The 21,490-nt window shown below is 42.4% G+C and overlaps 1 protein-coding gene across 28 annotated transcripts in view; it reads right to left on the minus strand.

The window, feature by feature from the left end:
- Positions 1 to 1,186: 1,186 nt before the first annotated feature.
- Positions 1,187 to 21,490, minus strand: part of LOC139570971 (ankyrin-3-like) — a 235,444-nt gene continuing 215,140 nt past the window's right edge. For 22 of the 28 annotated variants that reach the window (XM_071393361.1, XM_071393374.1, XM_071393368.1 and 19 more), the window contains 10 exons: positions 21,379 to 21,453; positions 10,857 to 10,988; positions 10,134 to 10,277; positions 6,878 to 7,847; positions 6,408 to 6,594; positions 6,006 to 6,080; positions 5,391 to 5,474; positions 5,089 to 5,205; positions 4,150 to 4,235; positions 1,187 to 3,323 (listed from right to left, as the gene is read on the minus strand). In XM_071393361.1, the coding sequence (XP_071249462.1) occupies positions 4,170 to 4,235; positions 5,089 to 5,205; positions 5,391 to 5,474; positions 6,006 to 6,080; positions 6,408 to 6,594; positions 6,878 to 7,847; positions 10,134 to 10,277; positions 10,857 to 10,988; positions 21,379 to 21,453 (1,850 nt within the window). In that variant the 3' untranslated portion in view covers positions 1,187 to 3,323; positions 4,150 to 4,169. The remainder of the gene's footprint in view (positions 3,324 to 4,149; positions 4,236 to 5,088; positions 5,206 to 5,390; positions 5,475 to 6,005; positions 6,081 to 6,407; positions 6,595 to 6,877; positions 7,848 to 10,133; positions 10,278 to 10,856; positions 10,989 to 21,378; positions 21,454 to 21,490) is intronic. The other 6 variants (XM_071393380.1, XM_071393379.1, XM_071393378.1 and 3 more) reach the window with 6 other exon arrangements.

Consider the following 21,490-nt stretch of genomic DNA (forward strand, 5'->3'; position numbering starts at 1 on the left):
ATCTCCCTCGATCTGGGGCTCCACGCAAGATCTCACCCCGTGGGGTCAAAATGATCACAAGAACGGTGAGCAAAAATCCCAGAACCACACGGGGGGACCTAGTGAATGACCTGCAGAGAGCTGGGACCAAAGTAACAAAGCCTACCATCAGTAACACACTACGCCGCCAGGGACTCAAATCCTGCAGTGCCAGACGTGTCCCCCTGCTTAAGCCAGTACATGTCCAGGCCCGTCTGAAGTTTGCTAGAGAGCATTTGGATGATCCAGAAGAAGATTGGGAGAATGTCATATGGTCAGATGAAACCAAAATAGAACTTTTTGGTAAAAACTCAACTAGTCGTGTTTGGAGGACAAAGAATGCTGAGTTGCATCCAAAGAACACCATACCCACTGTGAAGCATGGGGGTGGAAACATCATGCTTTGGGGCTGTTTTTCTGCAAAGGGACCAGGACGACTGATCCGTGTAAAGGAAAGAATGAATGGGGCCATGTATCGTGAGATTTTGAGTGAAAACCTCCTTCAGCAAGGGCATTGAAGATGAAACGTGGCTGGGTCTTTCAGCATGACAATGATCCCAAACACACCGCCCGGGCAACGAAGGAGTGGCTTCGTAAGAAGCATTTCAAGGTCCTGGAGTGGCCTAGCCAGTCTCCAGATCTCAACCCCATAGAAAATCTTTGGAGGGAGTTGAAAGTCTGTGTTGCCCAGCAACAGCCCCAAAACATCACTGCTCTAGAGGAGATCTGCATGGAGGAATGCGCCAAAATACCAGCAACAGTGTGTGAAAACCTTGTGAAGACTTACAGAAAACGTTTGACCTCTGTCATTGCCAACAAAGGGTATATAACAAAGTATTGATATAAACTTTTGTTATTGACCAAATACTTATTTTCCACCATAATTTGCAAATAAATTCATTAAAAATCCTACAATGTGATTTTCTGGATTTTTTTTTCTCATTTTGTCTGTCATAGTTGAAGTGTACCAATGATGAAAATTACAGGCCTCTCATCTTTTTAAGTGGGAGAACTTGCACAATTGGTGGCTGACTAAATACTTTTTTGCCCCACTGTATATCTACCAACCTCTTTTATTCCTTAGCCTAAACATTTCACAACCCATTGGAATTTCTTACAAACATAAGAGATTCGACATCACAAACACAAAGATAAAACAGAAACAAAATATTTCAAAACCAATGCTTTTTTATTTATTTTGTTTTTAAATTAAATTTTTTAAGACGCTTGAAACATTGTGGTGGCGTCATTGCTTCTATAGCCTCTAAAAGAAGACTTTGAATAACCAAAGTGCTAGAATAGTTACATTTCAATGGCTTCACTCTGTTAGTAAGAATTGTACATCGAAAAATTTGCTCAGTTGAAAACACATATGAAACAAAATTGACAAAATTGATAGTTCAACCATATCAAATTACCCTCTACCCCCTGATTGACATGTAAGATAGGATATATGATACAATACCCTAAATTGCTTCACTTGTCAAAAGAAATGAAGTCCTATACATGGTTGTCATGTCCACAGCATAAACATCATCACACTAAGTCTGAGCCTTCACACCAGAATAACACCACACTTGAACTACATGGGCCTCTAGTCTAACCAATACAAAGAGAAGATCTAATGCAAAGTAATCGCCAATGAGCTATCGAAACAATGCTAGTTAGACACTGCATAGATTCTCAAGCCTAAAAAGATCACACAATTTCAGAGTTTAACACAATTTATTTTATGCTTAAATAATCGTTTTGACCATCCAGTGTTTTTGTCATACATATGCTATTAAGAGTTACAATCAAAGAATGTCTTGTGTGTCTCTATGTGAGTAGATTAAACTTAAGGAAATACTTCACAAAAACCCCAAACCCTCTTCTTTAAAACCACAGCAGCCTTTATAAAACCAATTGACACACTGCTAAAATGATTACTAACAGTCTTACAGCGTACAGCGACCTCTACACCTTATAGCCAATACACACAATACATTTATAATTTCACAGCGAGCCAGTCTTCTAGCATATACATTCAGATTACTCCTTTCTCGTAGCATTTATGATAAACCCTGCAGAAACCGCCCTTCAGTTGTACATAGACAAACAGTAATCCTCAAGAAGCTGTAGAACAAACTTTCTTCATACTGTTCCTCGTCCGAGACAAAAAAAACACTTTTATGGTTTAATTTTTTTTTCTCATTTCAAATATAAAACTGGTGACAAATGTTAGGGCTATATTTGTACACAGATAACGGGTTTTAATTCAAATTTTAATACAGTGTTTGCAAACTTGTACAAATTTTACTTAAAATAATGTGAAAGGCATGCATGAAAATATGAGTACTCTGAAAGACTGCTTTTGCAGAATTAGATACATCCCCATTTTGGGAATCACTGAAATTTGCAGAAGATTTTCTGGAAATTTCCTCTGTTAAAATCAAACCAGCTTTTTTCCTATACAAATGTTATACCTGCTATAATAATTAATTATACAACAACATGTGAAGTTCACTCAAATCTTCCAAAAAAGTGGAACCATTTTGATAATCATGTTGAAAGCACTTGTAAAGTTCTCTCCTCTGCATTATCATCTTGTAACTCATAATTTTAGAATTGTACAGATTGTAATTTCTATACAGAAAAAAGTATTGTTATTTTCAGGTTTAAAAAGGAAAACAAAACCCCCAGCAATTTACAACCTGACATTTATGGGTCCAAGAAAAAAATATAAGGCGAGTGTTGGAGGTGGATCAGAAGTGATCCTCTTGTTTTTGTGTCATTTTGTTGAGTTTCTTTCTCCTACTACTAGAACTGAGCTTTTGTGCCATCTTTGGTCACAGGGAAGTGTATGTTCAGTTGCACCTGTGGTTTTTCTGTAATGGAGTCCTTTTTCGGTCTCACCACAATGATCCTCAAAAGCTCTCACGACACCAATGGTTTTACTCACGACCACTTGTAGTTTTTCTGTAATGGAGTCCTTTTTCTGTGTCACCACAATACTCCTCAAAAGCTCTCATGACACCAATGGCACGTTACGAGTCACAAACAGGAAGCATAATTCTTCTGGTCCATAGACCACAGGAAGTGAGAGCTGTACAATTAGAATTCAGATTCCATGGTGAGAACCTTCCAGATCCCTCAATTGACAGGGAGTGAGTTTTTCATGCTCATGCTAAAATCAGACGGGTCAAGTTCTTCACGCTTGAAAACCACACGTTGGAAGTATTGGCTGAAATTTCCTATTTTCCTTTAGTTTTCTAGTTGTTTGTAACTTTCTGCCGTGGAAACCAATGAGAATAATTCCTGCACACCTGAAAAACAAGAAAAATTATTATTTTAGGCAGCTGTTGAGTTGAGTCCCTTAGTTATTACTAATTCGGATTACTTGATAGATGTATTACCACTACATCATAGCATCTGAATTTTATGTTCCATTTTGCTAGCTACCATTTACTGGAGCAGTCATTCCCTCGATGACGCTAGAGAGCATCAAGAAGTCTGTTGGGCCACGGGTTGTCATGGTCACCCTGGTTGTCATGGAAACCACCAGCTGAGCCAGAGATCATGAGAGTGCCACTATTCTTTTTTATTCAGGTTTGCTTAAACTGAATATTTCACCGATGCATATAGCTAACACCACCTTTCAGGGATTAACAGTAACCAATCAGATAGCGACCTCTCTTTGATGCAATTCCCACACGATAGTACTGTCTATGAGCTGGCCTTTGGGGGGATTTAGTGGATAAAGAGAGCGTTAGACAGAGAGTGTCTGTGTGACAATATATGCTGAGGTGTGTTTTGAGCATTATCCATTTTCCCTTTGTGACTAGTCACCCAACCACACAGCTGATGTAACCAGAATCAAAACAGACAAGAGTCAGGCTTTCAGTTTGAAACATAAAGGTCTGTTTGGAGTAGAATGAAATACGTGAATCATCAGGGCAGGAGAGTACCGTGGACAACATTGCAGAAGAGAACAAGTACAGTATAGTGAAATGGAGCAGAGCTGCACCAAGTTTAAACATGTATATGGAATGGAACAGAAAATATTGAGCACACCACTGAACAGTGACAGGGGATAGAAATGAATGAGTTTATGAGAGAAGTGGTGGGGTAAAGCACTATTTGGTAAAGTACCTGGTGGAGCACAGCTAGCCCTACGAGTGAAGCTTCTTTTCTCCCAACCTCTCCTCCTTCCTCCTGCTTTTAGCTCCATCTCCTTGCTGCAACACACAAATGCACACACATACGAGTGAGATGAGGCCAATTTCAAAACCCCACATCCTGAGAGGCATCCTGGCAAGCAGTAACCCAACACAGCAACCTGAAAACCGCAACCCGAGTGCAGCTAGACCAGAGATAAGCAACATGTGAGATGATTTAATATTATCAACCTGAAACCATCAACCTGAAAGCAGTAAACCAGACCACAGAGGCAAATGTTAGCATCACACACATACGCAGATAGCAAGATACCGTGAAGTGAAATCACACAACATTCTAAAGACATAGTGAGTGTTTAAATTCCCGGAGAAATAATTATAGCCCAGAGGAGTTGTATTACCACAAACAAACGAGATGTGTCAGGGCAGAGCGCACCTGGTTCATTACAGAACAATCCGTTTCCAATTCAATGTGGGCCACAAACAATAGCTGGAACATATTCAGCATCCTAGTCATTGAGCTCTCATGCACGCACACAGAGACACACAGACAGGCAGACAGTCAAACAGACACAGACACACATACACACATAGACAGGCAGACACTCAAACAGACACAGATACACATACACACACAGACAGGCAGACACTCAAACAGAGACACAGATACACATACACACACAGACAGGCAGACACTCAAACAGAGACACAGATACACATACACACACAGACAGGCAGACACTCAAACAGACACAGACACACACACACTGGTAACATTAGCGGCAGAACTTGAACGTCGAATCCCACGACCGCATCCTGAGTTAAGGTCCCCACCCGTTTTCTGTTCAAGCTCAGAACCCCAGAACCCCCTTGGGGCAACCCTCTATGCGGCCTATTTTGTTGTCATGCCAACCTCTAGCTCCTCCTCCAGTGAGAAAGGGCAAGGCCAGAGGTCTCCTCGGTCCCACCTCCCCCTGTCCCCGCCCTGGTCGTCAGGCATGGACACCCGCCTGATGACTTTTCTGATGACCTGGGAAAAGTGGAGGAGATAATGATCATGGTCAAGATGGAGAGGGTATGGCCGGGCTACACACACAAACACAAGTGGATAGGGTTTAGGATGTTTTGGGAGGAGAGTTTCGAGGATGCTTTGAGAAGGTGGGTATGATAATTCAGAGGTGTATTTTTAGGACGAGGGCAGAGGCAGATAGTTACTTTTCTAGTGATGATGTTACCGTCTTCATCGGTAAACTGTTCTTCTGTCACTGATTCACCCGGAATATTCTTTGCCTGTTCTCCCTGTAAGTGCTCATGGTTAGGACTACAATCAGAACTGGTCCAAATTCACTTCAGCCAGTGTAACAGCAAACCACTAACACACTCTGCAGCAACAGCACCATCAAACTGCAAGCAAACCTCTAGAGACAGAATATTTTAGAATTCCCCAAGAGTTGTTGATTGAAACGATAACAAAATGAATGTGGCATGTCCCTTTAAATGGCATCACAGAGGCAACAGTGAGACACAAAATTATCCTTGATTGAAAACATGAAAGCAGGTTACCAGGCCAGGACACACTACACACTACACACACACACACACACACACACACACACACACACACACACACACACACACACACACACACACACACACACACACACACACACACACACACACACTTCAAACAAACATTTCTGAAGTTTCCTTTTTCTCCCACTGATAGCTGTCAGTTAAGCCACACCAGTCCACTGCACACCAGAGGCAAAGCTAGGTTAACCATCTATAGCCAAACCTAAACCAAACCTTCACCCAGTCTCAGCAGGGTACCTTAAGAATGACCCGGCGCCGAAACACCCTGGTGGTGACGGTTTGTTCCTCATCAGTGCCAGACTCACTAAAACGCTGCCGAAGAGTGCAGTTAAAGCAACATTACAGACAGTGAGAAGGAGATATAGAAAACACAAAAAAAGCAGGCGAGAGAGAATTTGTTAGCGTCACACAATCCCAAGGTTCTTCTGAAATCAGCAACAATGAACAATGGCACATCTGGAAATAAGGGTCAAGTTAAATTTACAGTCAACCAGTTGATTTAAAAGAATGGACATCCAGTTCATGTCACTGTGAAAAAGAAACAACAGTGATGTACCCGATGAGCCGTATTCACTGTAGTAGACACACATTGTACAAAAACATTTACAGTACATTATCTTGCATAGTCATTGCAATTACCTGGACTTTCTTCTCAGACACAAGTACGCCTTCTTCCGTCCCATGTCCAGCTCTTCTGTTGGCTGAGTCCTGCGATACAGGAAGTGACCCGTCATGAGGTGGTAGCTCCGTGTGATCGCCATTGTGCCTGGACCTCCCTGGCTCCCCTCTAGAGGAAGAGGTGACGGAGTCACTGGAGTTCTCCTGGCTGTGGGGAGAGATTGGGAGAAAGAAAAAGGTTGAGACTTAGATTGAAACTCGGATTAATGGTTAAGGATTACAATTCAGAGAACATTGACTAAGATAAAGCTCAATATTGAGAATAGGATGGGGTTGTTATCAAATTTATTGATAAAATAGTTTGTGATGAAGGCAGATTATGTAAAAAGACAAAGACTGAGGCGAAGATATTGAATCCCAGTTGTAGATTTACATGAAAGTGTATTTATCCTTAATCCATAGCAGTGATGGAATATTTTTTTTTTGTGTACCTATTTTCCTGGCGGTCTAGCAGGTCTGAGCTCACACTGCGGCCGGGTGTGGGCGGCTCCACGTTGACGCTGAATGTCTCACTGTGCCAACCTGGAAGTGAACACATGTCTTTTTCTGCCTGCTTCACCTGACTGAGAATCTCCTGAACCTTGGCCTCCGTCATCTCCTCACCCTCCTCTTCCTCTGAGCCTTCCTCCAAATGAATATCCTCCAACAGCGACTTCAACTTGTCTTCTGTCATCTCATTTTCATCTCCATCCTTTTCCTCAGTGGAACCAGACACTCCCTGCTCCCCCAACGCCTCAGCCCCATTCTCTGGCTCCTTACCCCCCTCCAACACCATCTTATTATCCCCCTCTTCCGCCACCTCAGCCCCATTCTCTCTTTCCTTTCCCCCCTCTTCTACCACTTTATCCCCTTCTTCCGCCATCTCACCTGCCTCCACCACTTCCTCACCATCTCCCTTCACGACCTCCTCAGCCCCTGCCTGTCTGCTGTCCTGCTGTGCTTGCCAAGGTGATGATGGGGAGGACAAAGATGATAAGAAGGAGACTTGCTCTTTGACCTCTTTTTCTACTTCACACTGTTCAGGGGAAGCGAATGACATCTGTTGGAGGATTATGTCCACTTCCTTTTTCTCTTCTTCCACTATCAGCACCTGGTCAACTTTAGCCATTCCTGTGTTGGTGGCAGCGGTGGGATCTAAGTCAAGGGTGGGAATGTACAGGGACAGCTCATAGGGTCTAGAAGGGCTCCTAGTGGAGGAGTCAGGCTGCACACTAGGCTCCATGTGGTCGGCCCAGGACTCAGACTTGGTGGGGATGAAGATAGGAGGGTCTGGGTTGAGCTGGACAGGGGTAGCTTCGGGGTCAATGGTGAGGGTAGGGGGTTCAGAGTAGAGCTCTGTGAAGGAAGGGTCAGAGTGCAGTTGGGCTGGGGACTGCAGCTCCGCTAGGATGCAGTGATAATCTGTTGGGAGATGATATACTCACATGGCACAAGGTATCCCACATAAACCACACACCACATGGACTGAGTGACATGGACAATGGAACAGAGACTGACTATAGAGCATGCAACAAAACACCCACTAATTATGGTGACCCTCAGAGGGGACACTGGTGTCATGAATCATCAGCACAATATGCAGCACTTTTGTTTCACTTGAGAAACCCAACGTAAAAATGGTATAAAACAAATTATACTTACACTGACAAAAACAATAAATACTTATGTCCGTCACAGCTTTTAACAGTTTTATGACAAGATAGTTTTGTTCTTTAAAGGGATGGGTTCATATGCAGCCATTGAGATGGGATAAGAAAACAAAACAGAAATAAGTAAGGAATGGTAGAAATGTCCATATGTGTGATGAGTGGGTTTTATTAGTTAACAGTTGAGTGGGTGTTTAGTCATGCTCTCACAGAAAAGATGAAAGAGGATAGGAGGGGGCTTAGATTAAGATTTCTAGGGTAGAGGGGTCGATGCGAACCCAAGAGGGAGGTGGGTACGGGGGACACAGGGATATTGACACACAGGACAGGGGGGCAGGGAACGGATGAGAGGGGAGGAAGGGCCAGGACTAGGGCAGTGAGACCCTGCAGGTGATATTAGGGTGAGGACAGCAAAGGAGATGGGGGAGACAGGGTGGGACAAAGTGGGAAATGGGGTTTCTAAGGATTCCAGACTGTGGGACTGGCATAGGGTCACATAGGGAGACAGCTGGGGGGTGGGAGAAGAAGAGAGGACTTTGGCATCTCCTGTGGGTTTAAGACTTGGTGACTGAGGAGGAGATGAAGGAGTCAGCTGGGGTATGGGAGTAGAGGAGAGGGGTGTGGGTTGACTGGGTTCCCCAGTGGGTTGAGCCTGAGGACTCGAAAACTGAGCATTGAGGGAGATACTTGGAAGGGATGAGGGAGAGAGCTGGGGCATGGGAGTAGAGGACAGGTGTGTGGGTTGACTGGGGTCCCCAGTGGGTTGCAGACTTGGTGACTGGGGGATGAGAAGGAGACATGGAAGAGGAGAGGGAGCTGGATTGGGTGGTGGAGATGAGGGTAAAGGTGTGAGGTCCATGAGTGAGACAGAGGATTCATAACTTGGGGATCAGCGGTGTGGGCATAGTAAGGGAGAGAGGTGTGGAGGTCTGCAAGACCAAGAATGAATCAGGGTTTAGGGAATGATTCTTAATCGAGGGAGACACTGGAATTGCAGAGATGGAGGCGCTCTCATGAACAACAAAGCATGCTACTGGTGAGGACACACGACGATAAAAGAGAAACAAAGACACACAAAAAAAGCTAACAAAATACAAAAACGTAATACAAAATACAAAAACAAGACAATGATGAATGAGAAGACAGAGAGATGATTTTGATTAGGTGGCTGTGAAGGGAATGGGGAAGTGCAGAGATGACAGCACAATACTCTTAATAAGCCGTTAGGAGCTGTTATAAGCTGCCCTGGAGATTGGGCTGTGGAGATGGACGAGCGCGTAAGAGGAAGAAGGTAGTCTGGTTTCACAGAGGACGAAGCCCTGTCATTCTATCCGGAGAGGGCTCAGAGGAACTGGAGGTAGATTAGAGAACTAGACAGATCTAGAGCTATAGATGAACAAAGTACAACAGACTGTCTGTTGAGTCTATGGCTACTCCATGCATTAGGGAAGAAAGGGGTTTATACAGTAGTGTCCTGTTGAAGGTACAAGGTAATCAGGTAAAAGCAGTGTGTTACAGCATGCAACTGGTTAGCATTATGGATAGTTTTAGTGTTTGTCATCAATTCATCTTACAAAACCCTTGGAGCACAAATGGAATTTGATTTTTAGAGGGCTTAAATAATATAAAAGGTCATGTCAATCAAGACTTCTCTAGAAAATCTTTGGGCTTAACATGCTATTCTCATCATCAGGGTTGGTTGGTGTCAATTTAATAGGAGCCCAGTTATTTCAGAAAGTGAATTAAAATACATTTCCCGAATTGACTAAGTTAAAAGTGAACCCATGGCACTCTGCATGCTAACATTTCCTCACACTCATTTGAGTGTCAGAAAATGGTTAGACCGAAACTGACAAATAAAAACAGAAAACGAAGGGTCAGACATCAGCCTATCTAAGATAGGGTACTGTAGTCTCCATAGGCAAACTGCATTCAATAGTATAGCCAGGCAATTTGTTCTTATTTTTGCTACAGTTGTAAGGCAAAAACAAAAGAGGTAGCAGGAGAGGTAAGAGGTCAGCTAGATGGAGCTAAACTTTACCATCAGCCTGATCCAGGTAAACAGCGTTATCATCGGCAAAACTTCTCGTGCCTGAAATGTTACCATAGTCAAATATCGGCCCCTCCAGTAAAGTCACAATATCCATCCGATTGACTTTGGTCAGCACTGCAGTTAAGGCATCCGCTGTAAGAAAAACAGACAACCCGGAAGATAGTCAAACAAAGACAAGACACTGTTGTACAATATGACAGTTGTCTGAACAATATGCACTGTTCCTTAACCCAGATGTTGTCATTGTCATAACTCTTGCAAGGTAAATAGTTTACAATCCCACTGCAGTGTATGAAGGTGAAAAAAGGGTTGCCGTATTCTTCTCTTCTACAAGGAGACTGGGCCAAGTTATATTTTCCTGTACTAAACATTATGTCCTTAGTAGGAGCATGAACATAATATGTGACTTCATATTAAGCTGAATGACAGCTGCATTAGGAATCTTAACAAACATAGAAGCCATTCTGCTTCTACATAAGTCCTTTCAATGTCATTCAGTATGAAATATTTACAGACACGAAGAGAGGGAAAGACAGGGAGTTCAGAAGGAGAGAGGGATGAGAGAGGTAGTGAGGCCTTTTTTATGGACATGGAAAAATACAGTAGCGAGGTACTCTGTAGTACATAATCATACAAGTGTAATAGTGAGATGTGATAGAAGAGAAAGCCATAGTGGGTAGAAATACATTTGGGAGAAGGAGACACACTCACTCGTTGCGTTTTTACCGTCCCGGCTGACCCATTTCTTTAGCAGCATGAAGCTCTGCGCTGTCAAGGAGTTGGGGTGCTCCACTCGGATGTGGTTGATCTCGTCGACAGAAAAGTTCATTTCCCGAGCCAGCTCTGCAAACGCATCCAAAAATACATTACATCACAACAGTTCAGTTTTAGGATTTAGTCTAGTCTTAGTCATTTTGACTCAAATATCATTAACCTTTTACTGCAGTGGGCTAAATCAGGGTAACACAGAGTGTTTCTTGGTAGTCTTAAACAAATCTACTTTGAAACAAAAGTATACAACTCACACACATTGTTAAGGACTTTAAAAAAGAAGACACCTACCTGTACCATGTCAGATATAGTTGAAATGTATTACATTTTTTGTTTGCATCCCAATATTACACTTTATATACATCAAAGACTGAAATATATATTTAAAAAAGCATTGACATAGAAACTGGATTTTCTGCGTTTAAAAAATAATGTTTATGAATGATGAAATTAAGAAAGATATTCTATTATTTTTTTTAAAGTATATTTAAAAAAAAAAAAACATTCCACCCATGAGGCCACTAGAGGGCGACACTGCAAATCACATACAAAACAAACACACACATACAAATGCAGAGAGGGAGAGAAAGAGAAACACAATCACCAGATGGTGCCGCAAAGTTTTGGCGAAGCATTACAACCTGTAATTTAAATTGGATTTCATGTAATGGACATACACAAAATAGTTCAAATTGGTGAAGTGAAATGGAAAAAATTACTTGATAAATTAAAAAATTAAAACGGAAAAGTGGTGCATGCATATGTATTCACCACCTTGCTACGAAGCCCCTAAATAAGATCTGGTGCAACCAATTACCTTCAGAAGTCACATAATTAGTTAAATAAAGTCCACCTGTGTGCAATCTAAGTGTCACATGATCTGTCACATGATCTCAGTATATATACACCTGTTCTGAAAGGCCCCAGAGTCTGCAACACCACTAAGCGAGGGGCACCACGAAGCAAGCGGCACCATGAAGACCAAGGAGCTCTCCAAACAGGTCAGGGACAAAGTTGTGGAGAAGTACAGATCAGGGTTGGATTATAAAAAATATCTCAAACTTTGAACATCCCACAGAGCATCATTAAATCCATTATAAAAAAATTGTAAGAATATTGCACCACAACAAACCTGCCAAGAGAGGGCCGCCCACCAAAACTCATGGACCAGGCAAGGAGGGCATTAATCAGAAAGGCAACAAAGAGACCAAAGAAAACCCTGAAGGAGCTGCAAAGCTCCACAGCGGAGATTGGAGTATCTGTCCATAGGACCACTTTAAGACGCACACTCTACAGAGCTGGGCGTTAAGGAAGAATGGCCAGAAAAAAGCCATTGCTTAAAGAAAAAAATAAGCAAACATGTTTGGTGTTCACCAAAAGGCATGTGGGAGACTCCCCAAACATATGGAAGAAGGTACTCTGGTCAGATGAGACTAACATTTAGCTTTTTGGTCATCAAGGAAAACGCTATGTCTGTGTCACACCCTGACCTGAGATATCTCTGTTTTCTTTATATTTTGGTTAGGTCAGGGTGTGACTAGGGTGGGTACGTTAGTTTTTGTATTGTCTAGGGTTTTTTGTATGTCTAGGGTTTTTGTAGGTCTAGGTGATTTGTATGTCTAGAGTGGCCTGATATGGTTCCCAATCAGAGGCAGCTGTTTATCGTTGTCTCTGATTGGGGACCATATTTAGGTAGCCATTTTCCCTTTGGTGTTTGTGGGTTCTTATTCTATGTTTAGTTGCCTCTCTGCACTATTTCATATAGCTTCACATTTCGTTTGTTTTGTTAGTTTGTTCAGTGTTCTTTCTTTATAAAGAAGAATGTACGCATACCACGCTGCACCTTGGTCCGATTCATACGACGAACGTGACAGTCTGGCGCAAACCCAACATCTCTCATCACCCCGAGAATACCATCTCCACAGTGAAGCATGGTGGTGGCAGCATCACGCTGTGGGGATGTTTTTAATTGGCAGGGAAGCTGGTCAGAATTGAAGGAATGATGGATGGCGCTAAATACAGGGAAATTCTTGAGGGAAACCTGTTTCAGTCTTCCAGAGATTTGAGACTGGGACGGAGGTTCACCTTCCAACAGGACAATGACCCTAAACATACTGCTAAAGCAAGACTTGAGCGGTTTAAGGGGAAAAATGTTAATGTCTTGGAATGGCCTAGTCAAAGCCCAGACATCAATCCAATTGAGAATCTGTGGTATGACTTAAAGATTGCTGTACACCAGCGGAACCCATCTAACTTGAAGGAGCTGGAGCAGTTTTGCCTTGAAGAATGGGCAAATCTTCCCAGTGGCTAGATGTGCCAAGCTTATAGAGACATACTCCAAGAGACTTGCAGCTGTAATTGCTGCAAAAGGTGGCTCTACAAAGTATTGACTTTGGGGGGGTGAATAGTTATGCACGCTCAAGTTCTGTTTTTTTGTCTTATTTCTTGTTTGTTTCACAAGAAAAAAATATTTTGTATCTTCAAAGTGGTAGGCATGTTGTGTAAATCAAATGATACAAAAAATCAAAAATCAATTTTAATTCCAGGTTGTAAGGCAACAAAATAGAAAAAATGCCAAGGGGGTTGAATACTTTCGCAAGCCACTGTATGGGTTGCACCTCTGTTACTCGGTCGCATCATTGCTGTTGTTATCAACGTTCCACAGACGTCGCAGCCACATTGATGTCCAAAAGTAGAACGAGGGCTAATGACTTTGAATGGGAGCTAATGACGGTTTCGCACAGTGATGTAGTCGAGCCTGAATCAAGTCCCAAGTCCCCTGTGCTCGAGTCCAAGTCCCCTGTGCTCGAGTCCAAGTCCCAGTGTTCGATTCCTGGACCAAGTGCTCAAGTCTGAGTCACTAGGTCCACATTAACTCAAAATGAAGTTATTCACCCAGTCAGATGTAGCGTATTGGCAAGAGGAATGTTGTCAATAAATAGTTTGATGTCCCTTTTCCTTTCTTTTGATGTCCCTTGTCCCTGATGAGATTTACCAAATGTTACTTTGCACATAGGCTACTGGTAATGTTACCAGGGCCACGTTCAGTTGCAAAACGTTCTCGAACGTTGCAGTTAGAAATTCCATGAATAGAGCCGACATTATTCCTTATTCAACATGTCAGAGGCATGTTTGTTCTACATAGTATATTTCTATCTGAACTTTTCAAAATGTTGTGTGCTTCTGAACACGCGCCAGGTTTTTAATGAGGTAACATGACTGAACAAGGTGTAGCCTAAACAAATGGTAAACGGTCCGGTATGCAAGTAACCTAGTTTTAGAACAGCCTGCGATATGCTTTATGAATGTAAAATGCTGCCCGCCAATGCATAATAGAAAGAAAATAAATTAGTGCCAGTATTATGGGTCTTATCTTTTGAGAGGTAATGGCTTGAATCAAGCCATTTTCACTGAGGAAAAGAGGGAGACTTGGCTACAGATCTTGGCTATGAAATGCAGTGGGGACTGTGGGATTAAAAACAATGTTACCTTTATTTAACTAGGCAAGTCAGTTAAGAACAAATTCTTATTTACAGTGACAGCCTACCAGGGAACAGTGGGTTAACTACCTTGTTCAGGGGCAGAACAAAATAGTTTTTCCTTGTCAGTTCGGGATTCAATCCAGCAACCTTTCGGTTACTGGCCCAACAGTTAAACCACTAGGCTACCTGCCATCCCAGTGGGAGGGTTGAGCGAGACTACAAATTCAAAGACAGCCTACTTTTTTTATAAACAACTCAATGCTGCTATTGTTTTTAATTTCGGGAAAGCAGCTTGTGTTTCTTAACCAGGCAAAGGGTAGCTAACTAGAAGGCCAAACTGGTCTCAGAGCATCTCATATTATTCTGTATGTACACTCCATTTAGTATGATATGTTACATTTCGTATGGGATGTATTAATTTGTGGATTTACATCACCAAGTTCGTATGAAATGTTACGAATTACAATTTGTATTATATGTTACGAATTTACAACACGTGCAATATTTTACTAATTTGCAAAACGTACTATGTTACGAATTTGCTAAACGTATGGTATTTTACGAAGTCTAGCTAGGTGGCTAACGTTAGCTAGGCTAGGTGTTATGGTTAAGGTTAAGTTTAGGAGTTCGGTTAAAGGGTTAGTGGAAGGGTTTGCTAACATGCTAAGTAGTTGCAAAGTAGATAAAAAGTAGTAAGTCATAGAAAAGTTGCTAATTAGCTAAAATTGTCCCTGATGAGATTCAAACTCACAACCTCTGGGTTACTAGATGTTTGCGTTATACGCCCACCCACCCTGACCAACCACCCATAAGTAACCATATGTCTTATGTAACCATACCAAACGCAGGGTTGGGTAGCTTACTTTCTAAATGTAATCTGTTACAGTTGCTAGTTACCTGTCCAAAGTTTGGGTAACTTTTGGATTACCCTAACTCAGTAAAGTAATCTGATTATATTCAGTTACTTTTAGATTATTTTCCCCTTAAAGGGCATTAGAAGAAGACACAAATGTATGTTACCAATTGAACCACATCTATTGCAGGATAAATCAATGTTAAAGTTGACATAGCTGGCCATATATGGATGTTAAATTGTACTTTATGGGTTGGATATGTAGGCTTCTTCTAACCCATCGCTTTCTACTACATATATTAATACGATTAAATTATATCTTTACATTAAAAACCAAAGTCTATCAGAATTCCAGTCATTCCAATAAATATTATACCCTTTGATCTTCAAGAATAGGACTTTGAAATATGGAAGTAGAGATTAGCCAAATAACCCCAAAACTAAGGATTTAGCCAGCCCTACTGTTTCTGATTTTGTTGTCATGGAGGACTGATTGGGGTCATTGATTTGAGTTGAAAATGAAATGCTGCGCTCATGGAATGGCATGCTTTGAGCACTACTGAACAGTACTATTTACATGTGAAAAATGAATGCCATATGCTGCATTTGCTATAGGCCTACTGTTTACCTTTTTGTTTTGTGACACTTTGATATCTTGATAATATGCAATTGTTTAAAAGGCATATCCACAGATGAAACAATAACAAAACGGTCGCCCCGCCTGTGTTTTGGTAAAAAGCTGAGCGATGGGCCTGGAGAAATGTAACCACCCTCAGATTAATAGACAGAGCTATGAATGCAAGGACTGACCATCCATGATATCAAAATGTATGTTTTAACCATGTTATTAGGCTACATTTACAATGTTTACAAACATTGGAGAAAAACAAGCTTATATTTTCATGGAGTGTGACAGTTGAACTAAGCTCATGATGCATTTATAAGTTATATTCTTCAAGAATCAATGGATATATATACAGTCCCTTCGGAAAGTATTCAGACCCCTTGGCTTTTCCCACATTTTGTTACCATACAGCCTTATTCTAAAATGGATAACGTTTTTTTTGTAATCCACAGAAATCTACACACAATACCCCATAATGACAAAGCGAAAACATTATAAACAGAAATACTTATTTACATAAGTATTCAGACCCTTTTCTATGAGACTCAAAATTGAGCACAGGTGCATCCTGTTTCCATTGATCATCCTTGAGATGTATCTACAACTTGATTGGAGCCACCTGTGGTAAATTCAATTGATTGGACATGATTTGGAAAGGTACACACCTGTCTATATAAAGGTCCCACAGTTGACAGTGCATGTCAGAGCAAAAACCAAGCTATGAAGTCGAAGGAATTGTCCTTGGAGCTCTGAGACAGGATTGTGTCGAGGCACAGATCTGGGGAAGGGTAACAAAAGATTTCTGCAGCATTGAAAGTCCCCAAGAACACAGTGGCCGCCATCATTGTTAAATGGAAGAAGTTTGGAACCACCAAGACTCTTCCTAGAGCTGGCTACCCGGCCAAACTGAGCAATCGGGGGAGAAGAGCCTTGGTCAGAGAGGTGACCAAGAACCCGATGGTCACTCTGACAGAGCTTTAAAGTTCCTCTGTGAAGATGGGAGAATCTTCCAGAAGGACAACCATCTCTGCAGCACTCTACCAATCAGGCCTTTATGGTAGAGTGGCCAGACGGAAGCCACTCTACAGTAAAAGGTACATGACAGTCAGCTTGGAGTTTGCCAAAAGGCACCTACAAACTCTCAGACAATGAGAAACAAGGTTCTCTGGTCTGATGAAACCAATATTGAACTCTTTGGCCTCAATGCCAAGCGCCACGTCTAAAGAAAACCTGGCACCGTCCCTACGGTGAAGCTGGTGGTAGCAGAATCATTCTGTGGGGAGGGACTGGGAGACTAGTCAGGATTGAGGCAAAGACGAACGGAGCAAAGTACAGAGAGAGAGTGCTCAGGACCTCAGACTGGGGCGAAGGTTCACCTTCCAACAGGACAACGACCCTAAGCACACAGCCAAGACAACGCAGGAGTGGCTTCGTGACAAGTCTCTGAATGTCCTTGAGTGGCCCAGCCAGTGCCCGGACTTAAACTTGATTGAACAACTCTGGAGAGACCTATAAATATCTGTGTAGCAACGCTCCCCATCCAACCTGACAGAGCTTGAGAGGATCTGCAGAGAAGAATGGGAGAAACTCAGCAAATACAGGCGTGCCAAGCTTGTACCGTCCTACCCAAGATGCATCAAGGCTGTAATCGTTGCCAAAGGTGCTTCAACAAAGTACTGAGTAAATGGTCTGAATACTTGTGTAAACGTAATATTTCTGTTTCTATTTTTTAAATTAATTAGCAAAAAAATTATACAAGTTTAGACAGTTTTGCTAATTTATTCAAAATAAAAAACTGAAATATGACATTTACATAAGTATACAGACACTTAACTCAGTACTTTATCCAAAATGTGGAAAAGGTCAAGGGGTCTGTCACGTTGGCATGAAGGATCGGGAGACAGACGCAGGAATGTGTAATAGTTGTTTTTATTGTACCCAAATTACGGCGTGCCGTGTAAAGGAACGGGGATGAAGACCAAACACTATACAAAAACACAGGGTTGAAACCCAAACAAAAAGAGCGAGGAGTACCTTGAATAAATAACACAAGCGCACGATGATTAACACATGGGAGGAGACCAGTAATCATCTGCGCAATCCACAAGGGCATGAAAGCCCAAAACACACAGCACATGTACCCACACGCACATTGTAACAATTTTTTATTTATTTATTTTACCGTTATTTTACCAGGTAAGTTGACTGAGAACACGTTCTCATTTGCAGCAACGACCTGGGGAATAGTTACAGGGGAGAGGAGGGGGATGAATGAGCCAATTGTAAACTGGGGATTATTAGGTGACCGTGATGGTTGAGGGCCAGATTGGGAATTTAGCCAGGACACCGGGGTTAACACCCCTACTCTTACGATAAGTGCCATGGGATCTTTAATGACCTCAGAGAGTCAGGACACCCGTTTAACGTCCCATCCGAAAGACGGCACCCTACACAGAGCAGTGTCCCCAATCACTGCCCTGGGGCATTGGGATCTTTGTTTAGACCAGAGGAAAGAGTGCCTCCTACTGGCCCTCCAACACCACTTCCAGCAGCACCTGGTCTCCCATCCAGGGACTGACCAGGACCAACCCTGCTTAGCTTCAGAAGCAAGCCAGCAGTGGTATGCAGGGTGGTATGCTGCTGGCGATAACAATAATCGCCAGCCCAATGGAAATCAAAGGGCACACTTATACAAGTACTAATCAGTGGGAATAGGGGACAGGTGTGTGTAATGAAAGTTCCGGAGGGATCCGTGACAGTACGCACCCCCCCCCCCCCCGCTACGCGCAACACCAGTTTCAAGGACGTTCACAGGAACGCAGTGCAGGTCGATCGGGACCCGATGCAGCTGCTGAAGTTGCGTCGTCGTCGGGCGGGCCAGTTGCCGCTGTCAAAGTGGCGTCGGACGGACCAGTAGCAGTGGCGTCGGTCGGACGGACCGGTTGTGGCTGCCGAAGTTGCGGCGGCGCCGGACGGACCAGTGGCAGCGTCATCGGACGGGCCATTCCCGCTGTCTCCCTAAATGGTCGATTATTCTGTCACGTTGGTATGAAGGATCGGGAGACAGACGCAGGAATGCGTAATAGTTTTTAAAATTAATCCCAGATTACGGCGTGCCGTGTATAGGCACGAGGATGAAGACCAAACAAACATGTAACACTTGGCATTCTCTCAACCAGCTTCATGAGGAATGCTTTTCCCACATATGCTGAGCACTTGTTGGCTGCTTTTCCGTCACTCTGCTGTCCAAATCATCCCAAACCATCTCAATTGGGTTGAGGTTGGGTGATTGTGGAGGCCAGGTCATCTGATGCAGCACTCCATCACTCTCCTTCTTGGCCAAATAGCCCTTACACAGCATGGAGGTGTGTTTTGGGTCATTGTCCTGTTGTAAAACAAATGATAGTCCCACTAAGCACAAACCAGATGGGATGGCGTATCGCTGCAGAATGCTGTGGTAGCCATGCTGGTTAAGTGTGCCTTGAATTCAAAATAAATCACTGACCAAGGAGGAGAGTGATGGAGGAGAGTGTTGCATCAGATGACCTGGCCTCCACAATCACCCGACCTCAACACAATTGAGATGGTTTGGAATGAGTTGGACCGCAGAGTGAAGGAAAAGGAGCCAACAAGTGCTCAGCATGTGGGAAATCCTTCAAGCATTCCTCATGAAGCTGGTTGAGAGAATGCCAAGAGTGTGCAAAGCTGTCATCAAGGCAAAGGGTGGCTATTTTGAAGAATCAGATTTTTTTTATATATTTGGATTTGTTTAACACTTTTTTGGTTACTACATGATTCCATTGTTTTATTTCATAGTTTGATGTCTTCACTATTATTCTACAATGTAGGAAATAGTAAAATAAAGAAAAAACCTGGAATGAGTAGGTGTGTCCAAACTTTTGACTGGTACTGTATATAAAATATATATGTCCAAAAATGGATGTAGCAACTACAGATTGCCCCCTTAAGTCTATCAAAAGTGTACGAGTTTGAGCATGTGTCGATTAGGCCTATGTATTTATACATTTTTATCTGTATGAATTAGATTGAGCAATAAAATCCCCACTTTTATTCCATAGGCTGGGATCTGCACTATGCAGTTTTGCAAGAGCACATTTTTCACTGGCTGTCCACTGGTTTCAAAAACAATGATTGATACAGTAAGCAGCTTAAACTTCTTGAATTCAACCATTATTGGGTTCAAATACACATTTAGATTTGTGAACAGCCATCCACAACAACCACATTCCGTAAGGCACAAATAGCTAAATGAGAGAGCAGCAGTGCGATTCACATCAATGTGCTATGTAGATATCAATAATGAGTGATATCTGTATCGCCGTAGACTACACCACTGCTGTCATCCTTACCTCCAAGGGTTTATTCAAGTTGGATAATCTTTTGATGCCGACAGAAGTCGCACCATTGGAAGACATAGCTTGGACTGTAGCCTACAAAAGCCTATTCTTGTTATTTTCCCGCGATCCATCAAACCTATTTGGTGTGTCATCATAGTGGTCTCTGACTTGTTGTCAGACTCGCTCAGATGGAACAAACTTAAACTTGCACCTTTTTCAATGTTGATTTGAATGTCATTGAGAAAACAGAGAAGTGTCAAAGTTTTTTTCCGCAAACATCCTTTCTGAATTTAAAAGTAATCTTCAAAATAATCATCTAGGTTTGCAAAAGTATCTGTAATCTAACTACAATATTTTTGCTGGTAACATAACGGATGACAGTTAACGTTTCTGTTACTCCCCCAACCCTGACCAAACGTAACATATCATACTAATTTGAGTGTCCCGGATTGACATTTACTATGTTACGTTTAGTCTGTGACCAGGCTGAGAAGGCTGGTGGTGACTGGTTAGCTACAGGGAAGCAAAAGAGTCTCCTTCGTGATGTGTATAATCGGAGGTGGAACAGCCGGGGCGAAGCCTGTCTGTCTGCACACACTCATCGCTTGCTACCCCTCAGCTCAGCAGATGATGTAGACTGTATGTACCGGGTGCGGCTCGTCCATCCCACTGCTGAACAGTACTTTCGCTGCATATCTGTGCTGTTAATATCAATTGTGCTTATTACTGAAAAGCTCTCAATCGCTCCAAAAACTCTTGTCCAGTCCACTTAGAAGTCAGATTTTAGTCAGAGATAATTTTCTCTCGTCTCGTTTTAGTCAACTGAAATGAAAAATAATTTTCAGTTTTTTGTGGGTCTATTTAGTCAATTATAGTCTCATCAAATACCACAGAAAAAATGTGTTTTACAAATATTTTAAGTCAATATTTTTTGTGGACGAAATTAACACTGCATCAGTTCAAGGCATCCATTTCTGCACATGCATGAGTATGTAGAGCCGCAGTGTAAGAAGAGCATCACTCTGTAAAGGGCACTGTTTCCTCACAATAATATCTATGTTGTTTTCTTGAGAGAGGGGAAAGCAGAAGAATAGAGAGCCATGAAGACAGATGGTACTGAGACCAGGGAGCACTATTTCCTTACCAGTCCAGCTAAGTCCCAGGTGGTCGGCCACAATGGCCATCCGCAGGTCTGTTCGCTCACAGGGACTCTGAGGACCTAAAGGGCAGAGATAATCTAAATAATCAACACGGTT

The sequence above is a fragment of the Salvelinus alpinus genome, chromosome 3, assembly GCF_045679555.1.
Source record: "Salvelinus alpinus chromosome 3, SLU_Salpinus.1, whole genome shotgun sequence".
NCBI lineage: Eukaryota > Metazoa > Chordata > Actinopteri > Salmoniformes > Salmonidae > Salvelinus > Salvelinus alpinus.